Below are 17,086 nucleotides of genomic sequence, written 5' to 3'. Positions count from 1 at the left end.
GCAACATAATCATGGCAACCACGATGCCAACAACGGGCGTGGAGTCAACAGACCACCTGACTGCACTCAAGAGTACTGTTCGAAGAAAAATCTCCAGATCCGCTCTGAAGCCTATTAACAATTTGAAGGAAAGGAATCTGGATATGTCTCTACCAGATAATTGGTTAGGTGAGTAACTTGTGCAACAACACCAAACACTTCCACAGTCTATTGCGTATTGCAGAAGACAAGCACAATGTGGTCAAGTCCGATAATTGCCAAATGTGGAGCATGGACACATTACTCAGATGTCCTCACTTAAGTCTAAGTGAATCCTACAGGAACCAACAAGAAAAGCCAAACTCCTTTGGAATGGACAAATGTCCTTCATAAAGCAGAAAAAGTATAAAATCTAAATATTTGAAGGAGTTTTACTCTACCTGAATTTAATGTTAATGAAAATTAATGTCATCACTTTGCTGTGGTAGGATGTTATAAATTGTTGTATGAAGGACTTTAACAATAAAAACGACGACATAATTTTAAGTTGATGTCACATGGCTTTGGTAGAAAGGTGCGTTATAATCTATTCTCACTCTCTACAGCCAACATCTGGGCATAACTGGGTGAGTGCATGAGATAGGGTCACAAATCTTAAAAATAAAGATCGCTTTAGAGGTGGAACAAGTGGGTTTTTCACCTGAGAACCATTGCCTGAGGGTTTGTTTGTTCAATGTTTGGGATCTCCTAGTGCTCTTGGTCTGAGCTCTGGGTGGAGTTTCTCTACTCCCAGAGATAGTCAGACAATTCTATGGTGGGGCCGGAGGACAGTAATAATGTGATTTAACTTTTTGTACCAATGGTAGGTGATTAACATCATGTTTGGTTGCTTTGCTAGTCAGATCCTTGGTATGTCTTAGACCCACAAGTTGCCATAGGCTAGCCAGGTGAGGACTAATAGTCACCACTGTTAAGTAGCCTATCAGCTGTACATTTTGATAACTGTCCCTGTCAAGAGCCGAAATAAAAAAAATACCTGGTTGTTGTGTGATGGGATGCTCACAGATGAAAAGCTGGCCGTGCTTGAATAGGTTAATTTAATGGGTCTAAGGAATTCAGTCTTCACTGTGTGAAGCTTGAGACCACTTTGAGACATCCAAGTTTGTATTTTAACAAAAGCATGAGAAAGCAGAACAATGCCGCATAAAGCCTGACTCTCCCAATAGTTCATCAGGGGCCTAATATTTAGATTTAACAATTTGATGGCTTGAAAGGAACCTTGGCGCATTCAGATGAGGACTTAGACGTTCTGGGAATGAGACATCATACTTTATTAGTTGAAAATAGAATTTGAAGTGGAATTAGTCATTTAAGAAAGGCAGATTGAGGGTGATTAACAGGCAGGAATCACCCTATCCATGATGCAGACTGAATAAATAAATTTGTAGCATAGTCAACTCAGTGCCATATACTGGAATTAAGTCTAATGGACCTTTCTGACCCCTTTAGAGAGATCAGTGGGTAAATCCCCTTCTCTTTCAAACCTGCTGGGTATTGATAAAATGTTTGTAGCGAAGGGATTTGACCCTATGCCAAGTTCAGGTAGAACATAGATAGACAAAGTTTAAGTGTCTCTTACTGAATGTCCCTACCACCTAATGGGAACAGCTCCTGCTTTAGTACCTGGAGCGCATGATTCCTTTTGGAAGAAGCAGACTCCACTTGACAGAAGGAGCCCTTACAGAAGGATTCCTTCCTGCTTCTTGTGGAACACCACAGATCCTGAGCTGATCCTGGTATTCATCCATACTAGACACTGAAGTTAAAATTTGCAGGAATACTCCTACTGCTGCTCAGGCTCTCATTCCACTGCTACCTCTCATTAACGCACCACAATGAAAAATATTTTCCTCCCCAGCACATCTACTAATCTGCCATCCCCGCAAATACATTAAATCAGATAGATAATTTTTCCTGTCAGATGGAAAATGAAAACTGATTAAGAGCTAGATTTACTGATTCAGTGTGTGGAATTTGCTTGCCACGATCTGCAACTTTGGTTGCCTTGGATTGAACAGATGCGGGGCAATATCCCCAGTATACTGACTTTATTTGTCCTGAGTGGAGCTATGCATGCCGATGCTAGTTGTTCCCATTTGTCCCCTTTCCTTTCATCTGTTTTTCAGCTCACCTAATAATGTGTATGAGGATTGTTTATTCCTTTCTGAGGAGCTGACGTGCCTCCTGGATTTTAGGAAATCAATATTGGCTCATTTTAGCTATATTGAACCCAATATATTAAAACCTAACAAACATTACCCTTTGCAGACCAAATTCTCACATCATTTCCCTTTAGGAAATCTTTATTGTTTAGGCATCTATTTCACACATAGACTTTAAATAGGCATTTCTTTAATTCTACAATTCATGTGTGGTGTGTACATAATATATTGATAAATTAACTTTTGAGCAAAGAATCCTTCTGATGGATGCAACTATTCAACATATGCAGAGGTAACAGACTGGTTCTCCCACAGGTACATGGTTCAGTCTTGTTGGGACCTATGCCTCGCCAGGCGGCCAGATCCCTAGACATAGCCTGTAGACTATTCTTCTCTGCCGTGCTTCTCTTCTGCAAGGATTGGTTTGGTTGAGGGCCTGGGAAGGGTGCTGGTACATTTGTCGGATAGGCATGATTACAGGATCGCTGGTTGACTGGTCTGTGTGCATCCATTTTGGCTGTTGATAACACACATGCAAAATTGAATAGATTAACACACTTAAGATTTTTGTGATTACTACCATAGTTGGAAACGTGATCAGACCCAAAAAGTGTATAAAAACGAAAGTGCTTTGAAAATTTGAGATGCAAAAAGGAATTCAGTTTGAGAGATTGGCAAATTGTCATTGTTCTAAAATCACTTTGGTTGATGTATTCTATCCCAGGGGAGTATCCAAGTGTGGAGGGTAGAAATAGTCCTTGGACTTTCTTTGACCAGCCAGGTAGAGTCCATACGATCTCATCAACCCATGTGACCAGCTTTTAGACACAGGAACCACTGATGACCCCTGAGCAAACTACGTTGCTGATCCTTTGGGTGATCCCGATTTAGAGTACTACCACATTAGGGCATCCTGGCCAGATGATACCTTAACCTACCATGAGAATATCCAGAGGGAATCTGTGGCCCAGCAACTCGTTCAAGAAGAAGCCTTTTTTTTTGTGGGGACTATTTCCAAGCTTGCAAGCTCTGTCCAGTTCCCACCCATGCTGAAGGGGATGCTCAAATTTGCCTTAGGAATTGTCATGGAGTACGTAATGACTATGGTTGTAACACCTACAGTAGAGGAGAAATGTAAGCATTTACTCTACCTAATCCTAAGGGGGGTGGGGAGGGGGTTCTTAAATTCCAATACTCACACAAGATGGCGGAATTTCCTGGGTTGTCCACTTCTGGCTGGTCATCCTAGGGGTGTGTCCAGTCTGGAAGGGCAGCACGCCTCCTGCATAGCTAATTTTCCCACCTGGATGGGCCCTGGGTCAGGGGGTGTCGGCATCCTCCTCTGAGGAAAGCCAGTTCTGCATACCAAACACTTGGCTTTCTTTAAAGCTCCCTGCATTGGAATACAGATTTGTGGGCCCTCCTGTTAGGAGGGGTGTGAACACTCTGGGCAGAGCAGGCTTTCTTACCTCCAGAAAGCAAAGGCTTTTCCCTTGGGGGTCAGATTTGAGTCTGTTGGTGGCAGACTGGCTAGTACTAGCCAGTAAGCTCACCAGCAGTTGGTAGGTTTTCATGGGGGCACCTTAAAGGTGCTTTCTGGGTGCATGTATTAACAAATCCATCACTGGAATCACTGAGACTTTATTAATACTAGATGTTTGAAACCAAACATCCCTAGTTTCAGGGAAGCCATCATGTAGATGGGGAACTCCAATTGACCTGTGTACAGCATATGTGCTTAAAATGGCTCCCCTGTTCACTTACTATGTCTATGAATCAACAAAGACATAGTAGGGGCATAATCTGCTCTTGCAGAGGTGCCCACCCAGCCTTAGGGCTGTAAGGCCTGCTGTAGGGGGCCCTTACAAATATTACATGCTGTCTTTAGGGGACATGGCACACAGGCTATGTGCTATTTAGTGTTTTCACTTTTAGGAAGCACCTTGTACGCAGCCTGCATTGGCAATCTGCATGATGTTGGTGCTTGGTCCCTTAGAGTTGCACAAGTTGTGTTGCAGCTCTTATGCTCCCTTTTCAGTAACCATGCCCTAGGTACCAGGGATACCATTTACTAGGGAATTACAGAGGTGCTAAAGGACCTAGCCTCTTGGGGATCAAGTGACCAGGTGTCTTTATTTGGGGGAAGGAACTGTCACTGACGACCTGATTAGCAGGAACCCAGTGCACTTCAGTTAAAGGTGGATCAAAAAACAGGCAATACGTGTGAGGGTTTTTTTTTTTTTAAGGGGGGCACTGCAACAGGAACCCAGCTTCCTACAAGCTTCAGCCAAGTCATTGTCTTCCCCCCCCCCACACTTAATAAAGAGAGCAAAAAACGTAATGTTCAGTGAAGAGGGTAGGGTCAGCCTGCCACTGACCCATGTACATTTGTCATTCTCGTCTCCTGTTAGAACAGGTCTCGGTGGGAGGAGATTGCAGGAATTTGTGAAGCACCTCCCAGAAGAGCATTTGGCACATAGAAAGAGGAAGAGCATTTCTTGGGTCTCCAGGTTGACGAGATGTTAGAAAAAATAAACAAGCATTTGCAGTGCAATAGGACTCTCATTTGCTTGTGTTAGAGGTATTGACATTTTAAACTCATAAATGACTTTTCTTGCCCCTTGAATTGGTCAACCCTGCCTCATAAGTTTGTCTTTTCCTGACATATAATTCCAGTGGCTCTGCATAGAACTAAAACATTTCCATTTACCGACTTCCTCTATCTGCAGCAAAAAAAAGAAAATGTTGCCATTTAGCCTACTAATTTAAGTCTGCCATGGTAATTCCAATAGAATACCACTTTCACCATCCCACCATCAGAGTTGCTGATAATTCCCCCCCCAAAAAAAACATAAGACAGCCACAGAGGAGAAACAAACTAGAAGGGCCACCCAAACATACCAAGAGTGTTTAAACAGTCATAGTGTGATAATTATGTTAAGTTGGCCTGAATCATGGTCTTAACTGTAGTAAGGAGAGATTATTAAAACATACAATTACCATATAAACCGTTATCAGAAATAAACTTGACATTAAACTGTAATGCTCAAATCAGCCCCCAGATGGCACCATAACAAAAATATCATTTGGAAGAAACATGGCCATGTAACAATATTGTTAGCCTCTAACTCCACGAAAAAAAAACAGGAGAAAGAAATACATTGTAGCCATACACTTAGCACCCAGGAGCCACTTTTAGGGCTCCCAGGCCTACTGCAATAATATTACAGGCAGGGCCTTAAAAACCCAATTTCTCCCAGCTGTAAAACAAAAGTTCTAGCCATGAGAAAGCTTAAGACTCTGAATGGTGAGAGGAGTTATTATGTAGACAGTGTGTTTTGAAGATGGTTCCATTGTCTAAGGACCACCACAAAGTGAGTTACGAGCAAAATTGTTTTGTAAAAGTAATGCCCTGCAAAGCATTATGGGGCAAGTTTCCGTGCCACAAATATTTTAGTATGTTGATATGACTGTAATATTTAGACCAGCCCCTAGAGGACACCACAATGAAAATAGCATTTGTAAGAAACATGGTCATGTAACTATATGATTATTCCCTAGATTGCATAATCACACAAAGACAATTGCAATAAATAATGCAGTGTAACCATATACTTAGCCCATACAGGATGTAGTGCATTACACATTTTAGGGGTGGGTAGCAGGCCTATAGCAATGATATTACAAACAAGGGTCTTAAAACACAAGCTATTGCCAGCTGTATGGCTAAGGTTTATGCCAATGGAGCACTTAAAGACACTGATTGATGGGAGGGGTTATTCTTTTGGGGTCCCCACTAACCTAGTGTGGGAGCCAGAGATGACCTAGACAGTGTCATGCTCAACGTTCTGATGGTGGTCCCATTGTCATAGGACCACCATAAGGCGGCGTTACGATAAAAAAAAGTTGGGTAAAAGTAATGCCCGGCAAAGCATTATGGGGTGAATTTCCCTGAGTGCAGTGAATATTGTAGTAGCGACTCTCCTGCTGTGCCAGGAGAGCCGCTTTTGCTTTGAGGATTTCTGTTTTACATAACGTTTTTACCAATTTCAAGTGTTTTAAGGAGAGAGCCACAAGAAATGACTCCAATTAGGTAACTGAAAAATGTGACCAGCACTCCAATTCCACCAGTCGAGTTCATGCTGATGTGCCCGTTCTTGCTCTGAGCTCCATGGCCCCCATGCAGCAGGAAGGGGAGAGACAAAAGTAAAAAAAAGTAGTTTTCCCACACTGAAGTATATCGGCAGTCATACAATAATCCATGTAACGCGGGCAGTCTGCAAGACATGACAAAAACAGCCTCCAGGTGGGCCAAACATAACGCATTTACCAATGACATCAAGTGATATTTTTAAAGGCAAGCCCAGGAATGAATGAAAGGGATGGGCGTGTTTAAAAGCCCACAATACTTACAATAGGTCATGGCGCTTGCACGCTCAACCTAAAAAGGACATCAAGATTGCCTAGTATATGGGTACCCTGCAGACTCCAGCAGCAAGAGGATCCTTTTGCAAGCAGCTGCCTAAGGAGAGGCAAGGCATCTTCACCTAACCAGATTCAATCTTACCAAAAATTACAGCACACCTTTTACTAGCAGGTCAGCACAGATTACATTAGCTGTCAGGGAGATAGTGCAAGATTTCCTCTCTAGCTAGAAGGAAATTACATCAGACCAGTGTGTTTTGGCAGTTGTTCCCCCACAGCTACGGCCTAGGACTTCTCACAGCCCCTCCCAAACATTAAGTCTCCCAGACACTTTCTCAGCAGAGACCATCTTTAAGGAGAAGGTAGAAGCCCTCCTGCAGAAAGGGACAGCAGAGTGCCTCCATACCATCAGGGAAAAGGTGTCTACTCTTTACATCCTAATTTCTGAAAAGGACAGCTCCCTCAGGCTTATTCTGCACCTCCAGTCTCTAAACAAATGTATCCTGTCAGAACATTTCTACATGGCAACCCAGGACATTATTCCCATGTTCCGACAAGGCAATGACATGACAGCGCTCGACCTCCGGGGCACATACTTCTCACCCTGCCCATCACTGGTACCTTTGTTTTGTAGTACGTGGATATCACTATCAATTTAAAGTACTTTCTTTCGCGGTCACTAGAGCTCAAAGAGTACTCACCAATTTTTTTATCAGTGATGGCCAATCACCTGTGAAAGGGGTGGCACTCAAAACGTTCCCTCACTCGATGATTGGCTGATCAGAGCGATAGAAGGCAGCAATGCCTAGCCCACACTCGTAGTGATTTTCCTGCTCCACGGCATGAAATTCAACTCAAATGTTGCAACTTCCCACCTCTAACCTTTTCTGGAGTGTATTGAACACTGTTGGTTGAGCTATGCATTCCCTGTAACTGAGTGTTGGCATTGCAGCAGCTGCTGCTTTTTCAGAGCAGATATCAGCCACAGAACCATGATGTGCCTCTTAAGGATGATGGCCTGGTGCATTCCTGTTAATCACATGCCTGATTCTACATGGGCCCCATACAAGGGGGCCTAGTGAGGCAGTGGGTACAGAAGGATTAATTGGAAGATTTAGTGTTGGTAAAGGGCACAACGTGCTGCATGGCAAGCCTTCCTGCCATGCAGCACGTTTTGCCCTTTACCAACACTAAATCTTCCAATTAATCCTTCTGTAATGGTTACCTGTGGATGCCTCCTCCATGGTCTGGGGCAAGGATATAAACGCTGTGACTGCACACCACTGTGGATCCTTCAACACCAGTGCTTCCATAAATAACCTAGAACTGCTAGTCATTTGAGTGAAGGTAGTCATCAAGATTGATAGTGTATCTACTTTTTGCACAGGTAGGAAGGCACACTTTCCCCAACTGTCGGACACACGCAGAGGTTTTGTATTTGGCAATCTCCCCACATACAGATCTCACTTGAACTTCTTATGTTGTGGACTTTTATTTTTGCAGACATGCTTATAAAGGTGCATCAACAAGTCAAGGAGTGGGAACTCCATCTTCAAGTCCTGCACAAATACTTCCAGCATTGTCCACCCCCAAAATAACGCAATATGCCCAAGTTTCATCTCAAGATATCTGCACCTATGGTCCCTGGGCAATGCAGTGTATGGATGAACTTGTCAGCGACCTTTGTCTAAACTTTTCCTGCTTTCCTACTGCCCATCATGATGAAGATGCTACAGGGTTCCCTGGCGCTCATCTGGAGACTACCCTTGGGCTAGGCAGCCTTGATACTCCATGCTCTTGGAGATGTCAATAAGACCCCATATGTAGGTGCTGCTTAAGCTGGACCTTTTCAACCAGACAGGACTAGATCAGATACCCTAACAGCTCAGCCTAGCAGTGTGGTACTTGAGATCCTAGATTTTGATTATCTAAATCTGCCCCAGGAATGCATTACCATTCTGTGAGAAGTGTGTAGGCTCTCCAAATGGACCTGTGACGTAAAAGCGGGAAAAGGTTTGTCCATCACTGAGATTCCAAACATCTATATACCCTAAAGGCTAACCGCTTCCATGACATCATCTGCAGTCGCTTACTTATGGAAAAGTCAGACCACTCCTGCATATCAATAGGCCAACAACTAGCTGCTGTATTAACTTAAATTCAAAAGGGGCAGCAGTCACCCCTCTTCAGAATCCTAGTGGTCAGGCTTTGATGGAAGGTCTTAACAGGGTCATATTTTCTCAAATACCTCCTGCTTACTTGTGGACCCTTAATGTATAATCCTCACAAGGCTCATTGAACTACACGTTGATCCTGCACACCCATGCCACTTAAAGTTCAACTCCTGGTAGGTAGCCTCCTTAGTGGCCATAACTTACCTCAGGCGCATTAGCAAACTGCAAGCACCCCCCCTACAAGAAGCATTCATTTAGATTGACAAGACTAGGGTTAAGTAACTAATATTCGTAGAGCGCGGTGTTCACCTTGTGGGTATCTTGGCGCTTTGACAACCTTGCCAGATCTTCCTACCACAAATACTTATTTCTGCATAATCTTTACTTACTGGTCCTAGCTAGCACCCTTGTTACTCTTTCGGGAAGAGCTATGCCTTTTAGTTTTTCTTAAACCAGGTTAGATTTATACTGGGTCTGAGGGGAGCTTATTTCATAATTATTGCCCTTATCTGGATATATTACCTTTCTGCTAATCCGACTATAGAGCTCCCACTCTTCTGTCAACATCCATATTTGGCCGTGGAAAGAGCTCACACTAGCTAAGAGCTCTCATGTACTAAATTGACTTGACCAGCCCTTATCACAAGTCTTTTAAGCTTTTTAAAGCTTTGTAAAACTGCAAAAGGGTAATCCTATTTCTAAGACAGGCATAGCAACATGGATAGTCCAGTGCATCCAAGTTTGCTATCATAAGGTGGAATGTTTTACCTTTACCCCTGAAGGCACACACCAGTTGCAAGAACGGGCAACCATGGTCTTTATAGGAAACGTTCTGCTAACATTTGCAAAGCGTCCATATCTCCAATGCTACACACTTTTTTGAAGTATTACTGTATGAACATTTTAGAGCACCAGCAAGCTATGACTGGCCAGACAATTTTAAGGACCTCATCATCTACTTCCTAGCTACCACTTATGGAAGGCAATACTATTTGTGCAGAGCATATGTATCTACAGCCACGCATGCTACAAATGGAAATTTGTACTTACCACATAAGCATCTATTCATACTGTGTATCACTGTATATTCACATGTGCTCACCCTTGTATCCGGAAGCTTGTGTTTATTGCAGATATCTTCTCTTATTACCAATTTGACTCAGCACAGTATTCATCATGCACCATGCCAAGTGTACATGAGACTCTGTTCACATTCTCACCATCTTTGCAAAACAAAATCTAGCATGGAGTCTCTGCCTATGCACATTCCTGACCAAGATAAGTCACATCACATCTTGTGACTCGAAAGGATTTATTTGAAGAAAAATAACTTGCAATCATCCGAGCCTGACACTAGGTGGCAGGATTATGCAGAGCATGTGAATCTACAGCACTACGCACTCTGATCTGATTCATACACTAAGTACATTTTATTTTTGTTCCAATCTGGACTATACTAGACTATGGGTGAATCTGCAGAAAGTTGGTAGGAAACCAAGAAGTGATGTGGTTATTAACCTTTACTAATGTTTGCATATTTGTTTTTGCCAATAGGATGAAACCTTAGTTCATTGCAGCTTAAATGAACTTGAGGATGCAGCCCTAACGTTTCCAGTCCTTTTCCAAGATGTCATCTATCAGGTAGAGATTGTTTAGTCTGGGTTGAGTGCAACCACAGTGGGTCAAACTGAACCTTCACCTCAGAAATATAAAATTATTGGGTTTTGTCTTTTTGATCTGTGTATATGAATGCCCTTTATTTTTTTTTAAATGTTTTCACTGTGCTAAATGTCAAGCTAAATATCTGTTTCTTATTCAAGCGTAACAAATTGGCAAGGCTTTGAACTGTAGTAAACATTGTAAAGAAATCATTGCATATGTGGTACCGGTTTGTTCGATGTGCGTACATGATTCACGGTTTCTGTGTAGATGCATGAAATGTTTTGGAGGTTTGTTAGTGGTATGCATAAATTCATAATTATGGTATGCTTAGGTGTAGGAAGCTGGCTCTGTATATATTATGAGATAGTGTGCTCAGAGTCCAGGGGTTCCCCAAGAGGCTTGACAGAGGCAATATTAGATAATACCTAATGCTCTGTTTGTGGTAGTGTTTGATCAGTTAGGCTTATCAGAGGGTAGTGTTAAGTATTTGTTGTACACATACAAGCAATAAGTGACACACACTCAATGACAAATCCAGACCAATAGGTTTTTATATAGAAAAATATAATTTTGTTTATTTTTAGAACCACAAGATTAATTTAACAGGTAAGTAAATTAACTGAAACGTACTTTGCATAGTAGTCGTTGAGACTTTGTTTTCAATAAAATGGCAATAAGGAGCCAAAATAACGTGGCTGCCTATGGAGACAGGGGGGTACTCTGGTTCCAGTCTTCTTGCAGGTAAGTAACCACGTTGTTGGAGGGCAGACCAGGGGGGTTTCGAGGAGTATTGGCAGGCCCCAAGTAGGCACTACACTAGCTGGAGTGCCCTGGGGCACTGTAACACCAGACCTGAGCCTTTGAGGCTTACCGCCAGGTGTTAGTTTCTGCAGGGGGAGGTGTGAAGCACCTCCACCCAGGACAGGCTCTGTTTCTGACCACAGAGTGCATAAAGGCATTCACCCATGTGGTTAAAAACTCGTCTGGAAGTGGCAGGCTGGCACAGACCAGTCAGCTTTGCACTAGCAGTTGGGCTAACATACAGGGGGCATTATTTCTCAATCCCACACTGGCATCCGTGTAGGTTTATTATGCTGAGGAGTTTGATACAAAACTTCCCAGTATTCAGTGTAGCTATTATGGTGCTGTGGCGTTCATAATGACACTCCCAGGCCATCTACTCAGTATGGCTAACCTGCACTTACAATGTCTAAGAAATGACTTAGACACTGTAGGGGCTTAGTGCTCATGCAGCTATGCCCTCACCTGTGGTATAGTGCACCCTGCCTTAGAGCTGTAAGGCCTGCTAGAAGGGTGACTTACCTATGCCACAGGCAGTGGGTTGTGGGCATGACACTCTGAGAGGAGTGCCATGGCGACTGTCTTTTCTCCCCACTAGCACACACAAGCTGCCAAGCAGTGTGCATGTACTATGTGAGGGGTCCCTGAAGGTGGCATAATACATGCTGCAGCTCTTAGGGACCTTCCCTGGTCACGGGGCCCTTGGTACCAGGGATACCTTTTACAAGGGACTTAACTGTGTGTCAGGGCTGTGCCAATTGTCAAAATAAAGGTACAGTTTTAGGGAAAGAACACTGTTGCTGGGGCCTGTTTAGCACGGTTCCAGCACACTTCCAGTCAAAGCTGGCATCAACACTAGGCAAAAAATGGGGTGTAACCATGCCAACAGTGGCATTTTCCTACATTAGGGAACTATACCTTAAGAAGTTTCCTCTAGATAAGTTCTGTAACCTGTTTTTAACTGATCCATGAGCTTGCAGCTGTTGTCTTTGTAAGGACGAGTCCATGATTGCTTCTTGCTGGCAACAGTGAATGGGCACTTAGGGCTTTGTATTTTTACTCATCACCTTGTCTTGATGTGTCCAGTGCCTGGGATTGTGCCACTTATTTTTTTTCAATGTGTTCTCTTCCTAGGTATATGTGCGATTAAGGCCCTTCTTTCGGGAATTTCTGGAACGGATGTCACTGATCTATGAGGTAATGACTTATAAATAAAAATGTAAGTGGCAGGCTATTTTTGAAATGTATTGGTTTTTAACTTGCAGGTCAGAGTCTAGGTAGGGTCTTATAACTTCCATACTCTGTCCTCCACCGACAACTCTACGGCCTGAAGGTGGTATAAATAACATTATACAACATCAAGTATCAAAATGCTATAACTTGCCAAGACGTACACAATCCACAAATATTCACATAGTCCCTGGCGGTCACTCAAAGCCTCATGTTGTGCTCGCATATTAAAATTTTGAAGCAATTGAAAACATAGAAGCTGCCGCATTCCGGCATCCTTTGTTGAAACTGAGCCTTAACAAGGGGTATGTATTCTTAGGGTGTTAAGCGCTATAGATAATGGCTTATAAAATATTAAATAAGCAATGGAAAGTTCTATCGGTGTTAAAATCTACCAAGTTGTCAGTGTAACTTAGACTCCCTGCTAAATACTGTACCCGTCTCATTTTACAAGACAATGCTGCCTGTGAAGTATTCAACAAATTCTGGTATTTGGGACAGTCCCATTGCTAGATGTTGCCTTGCGATATCCATAAGAAAAACTAGCATTTAGTCTTCCTTGTATTTTTAGAATCACATTTAAAATTGCGAAACAATATTCTCTCAAGGTGAAAGAGACAGACATGGTCAAACATTAACTAGGACACATGTATGTGCATCATTAACAGCAGCATATACCATATATTCAGACAGAATACTTTTTGTCTTTTTGGAAATTTTAAAGCCATTCATAACTTATTATGCAAATCATTACAAAGCTAAATATGCCTTCTCCACACAGCTAATTGGGGAGCATCTTGATAGGATTGGAGCACCATATTAGAGAGCTCCATAATGCTCTCATGACCAAGGATATCTGTTGGCAATAAAGTCCTTAAAAGTGGTAGTTTCCCTAGACCTGACTGAATTGCATTTGAATTTTTCAAGCAATACTCTTAACACATTGAGCCTAAAGTTTTTCTAAGTATGGTTGAGGAGCCAAAAACATAGCCATTAGGTTGTTTTGCAGAGTGAATCTTTTCTAGATTCACATGGTGTGTGTTATTCTGCTATCTACTGGTTGGGCTCGGAATTCTCCTGTATTTTGTAGTCCTTCTTATTTTTTTGTTTGATCGTAGACTTCGACGATACCTCCATTTGGTGTCCCTCAAAACATTGTTCTGCTTCCTCTGGAAGCTCCCACCTTTGGACGCCCTCTTCAGATTCTTTTTTCCTGCTGTTGGGTCTGGAAGCCTACTGAGGGATTTCCAACACAGGGAAGAAAATTGCGACGAAAAGGGGAAACATTTGCCGAAAAGGTTACTGCATTCACCTACAACACAGATGCAGGAAGTTTAAAGGGAAAGTTTTCAGCAAGTTGATACGAACTTCGGAGAATGCCGCTCAGTTGGGCTCCCTGAAAAGCCTAGAAAAAGAAAACACCGTTCCAGGTTTGTAAGAACTGCCACCACAAGTTTACTCAGAAGAATACGCATCCAGTCTGCAACCTCTGCCTTCCTGTCGACCAGCAGAGTGAGAGTACTGCAGTGCATGGTCAGCATTTATACCGAAACACTGAGGTCATGGGAGAGACTGAGAAGAGCTCACCATAGCATACAGACCCAGAAGACGACACCATCTTTGCAGGACTTGGGCCTCTCTAGTGAAGAGGAGACATCCGATATGGAGGTGAAATTTGTCGATGTTGAGGAGCAGGTGACGAAGAAAAAGAGCGAGGTAAGAGCCCTTGACAGTGAAAAATCGTTTGAGTCCACACAAACACTTGTGGACAGCAAGGGAAGCCACCCCGTTGAAACACGTTCCATCGGCAGGCATGTCCAGAGAGGAGTCCCACAGATCCCTCGAGGGGGAATCAAGTGGAAGATATACTCACGAAAAACCCAGCCCTTGAAGGACGTGCGGGATAAAGATGCCTCGACATTGACCAGGGACAGGTCAAAACATGACCACTGAAGCTTGGGAAGCATAGTTTTGTCGAAAGATCCTCCCTCAAGCAAGAGGATACAATCCAGTCTCGACCACAAAGAACGTGTTGCAGACATGGAAAAGAAATGAAAGTCTGGAGGATGAGATGGCACAATTCCTACAGAAAAAGGAGTTTGGCAGTCTCAAGGGTTTCACGATCTCGCAAAAAGCTTTGGTGCACTAGGAATTTGGAGACAAATGTTTTGAGGAATTGGAACCTCCTGTGACTCCAGAGTCCCAAAAAGAGGAGGAATTCCTCTTCTATGAGGAAGACCAACTCATGGAAAGCTTTCAAGGCTTGGAAGCCGATTACGCAGACCAGTGGCAGGAGTTACAAGCGGACTCCCTAGAGGCTGGAGTGGACACTTCACCTTCAAGGCTTTCTTCCCCTAATGACTTAGACATGTACAATCAAACCATCAACAGGTGGCTGATAAATTTGGGGCCCAGTTGAAAGAAGAAAAGCTGCAATCTTGCTTTCTTTTGGAGGCTTTAATCCCATTGCAGGCAAGAAATCAGTATTTATTGATGCTCCCTAGTGTTCTGGACCAGGGAAGGGAAGCATTTCAGGAGCCTGCCACTTGCAGAGTAGTAGCCCCAAAAGCTGAGGAAAAAATATAAGAACTCGACAAAGGATCCAGCTTATATTAACAGGTCAGTACCAGCAGACTCTATCATTGTCACAAAAGCAAGGAAGAGAGCTAATGTACCAACAACAATTCTCTCCCCCCCCCCTGAAAAGGAAAGCAAACAGATGGAGCTAATGTGAGGAAAATGGAACACAGCGCTGCTAACCAGTGATGCATTGCCAACTCAGATGCACTCTTGAACCGACATGCACACCAGCACTGGGAGGAAATGGGTGCGCTATTGAAACACCTCTCAGAAAAATATAGGAAGAGGGTGGCACCCCTGGTAGATAATAGAAAAAACATTGCCAACACGTGCCTGAAGACAGACTTTGATGCAACGGATACATGCAGCCTTCAAATGATGGGGTAGCCCTCAGAAGGCACTCCTGGATAAGAATCTCAGGATTCAAACCAGTGGTGCAGGCAAAAATCCTAAATAGCCAATTAAGTGGGAAACAACTTTTTGACAGCTCAGTGGATGACGAGCTGAACCAATTAAAAAAGTTAATGAGATATCTAAATTGATGGGTGCCCTGCAGTTTTGAGGAGGAATGTGTAGAGGGGACACTACCATCACGCAGATCCGTTGAAAGGAGACATTTTTCAGGGAACAAGCCAGCCAGTGGGATCCCAAAAGGATGGCAGAGCCAACAACAAGGCAGGCAGCCCTTTTGTGGGAGAGGCAGAGGAAGGGGTCAGCCCCACGGGGAGGATGAAACTCCACTCACAAGTGACTCAGCACTAATAAGCCTCTCAAAGGTTCCATCAAGCCCTGCACAAGGACCATCACAGCGAGGCAAAAACCAAAAGAGCAACATCACGACTCATACCTACACACAATACCAGTAAGGGTCAGATTAAGATAGTTCCTTCAGGGGTGGAGGAAAATAACTTCAGACAAATGGATTCTAATATTCTTTTTTACAGTTGCGTAGTGTAGGAAGTTGGCTCTGTATGTGCTATTTCAAAGTAAGGAATAGCATGCACAGAGTCCAAGGGTTCCCCTTAGAGGTAGGATAGTGGCAAAAAGAGATAATACTAATGCTCTATTTTGTGGTAGTGTGGTCGAGCAGTAGGCTTATCAAAGGAGTAGTGTTAAGCATTTGTTGTACATACACACAGGCAATAAATGAGGAACACACACTCGGAGACAAATCCAGCCAATAGGTTTTTGTTATAGAAAAATCTTTTCTTAGTTTATTTTAAGAACCACAGGTTCAAATTCTACATGTAATATCTCATTTGAAAGGTATTGCAGGTAAGTACTTTAGGAACTTTGAATAATTACAGTAGCATATATACTTTTCACATAAAACACAAATAGCTGTTTTAAAAGTGGACACAGTGCAATTTTCACAGTTCCTGGGGGAGGTAAGTTTTTGTTAGTTTTGTCAGGTAAGTAAATCACTTACAAGTCTCAGGTTTGGGTCCAAGGTAGCCCACCGTTGGGGGTTCAGAGCAACCCCAAAGTCACCACACCAGCAGCTCAGGGCCGGTCAGTTGCAGAGGTCAAAGAGGTGCCCAAAACACATAGGCTTCAATGGAGAGAAGGGGGTGCCCCGGTTCCAGTCTGCCAGCAGGTAGGTACCCGCGTCTTCGGAGGGCAGACCAGGGGGGTTTTGTAGGGCACCGGGGGGGACACAAGTCAGCACAAAAAGTACACCCTCAGCAGCGCGAGGGCGGCCGGGTGCAGTGTGCAAACACGCGTCGGGTTCTCTGTAGAGTTCAATGGGAGACCAAGGGGTCTCTTCAGCGATGCAGGCAAGGGGGGGGGCTCCTCGTGGTAGCCACCACCTGGGCAAGGGAGAGGGCCTCCTGGGGGTCACTCCTGCACAGAAGTTCCGTTCCTTCAGGTGCTGGGGGCTGCGGGTGCAGGGTCTTTTCCAGCCGTCGGGACTTTAGGTTCAGGCAGTCGCGGTCAGGGGGAGCCTGGGGATTCCCTCTGCAGGCGTCGCTGTGGGGGCTCAGGGGGGACAACTTTGGTTACTCACGGTCT

General features: G+C 43.6%; 1 protein-coding gene across 3 annotated transcripts in view; it reads left to right on the top strand.

Moving 5' to 3' along the window:
- Nucleotides 1-17,086, top strand: part of CTDSPL2 (CTD small phosphatase like 2) — a 408,424-nt gene that overhangs the window by 169,819 nt on the left and 221,519 nt on the right. For all 3 annotated transcript variants that reach the window (XM_069222959.1, XM_069222958.1, XM_069222960.1), the window contains 2 exons: nucleotides 10,355-10,441; nucleotides 12,398-12,460. In XM_069222959.1, coding sequence (XP_069079060.1) covers nucleotides 10,355-10,441; nucleotides 12,398-12,460 — 150 coding nt within the window. The remainder of the gene's footprint in view (nucleotides 1-10,354; nucleotides 10,442-12,397; nucleotides 12,461-17,086) is intronic.

Source organism: Pleurodeles waltl, chromosome 3_1 (assembly GCF_031143425.1).
Source record: "Pleurodeles waltl isolate 20211129_DDA chromosome 3_1, aPleWal1.hap1.20221129, whole genome shotgun sequence".
NCBI classification, from domain to species: Eukaryota; Metazoa; Chordata; class Amphibia; order Caudata; family Salamandridae; genus Pleurodeles; species Pleurodeles waltl.
The sequence above is the reverse complement of the archived record's forward strand: the minus strand, read 5'-3'. Positions and strand labels throughout refer to the sequence as shown.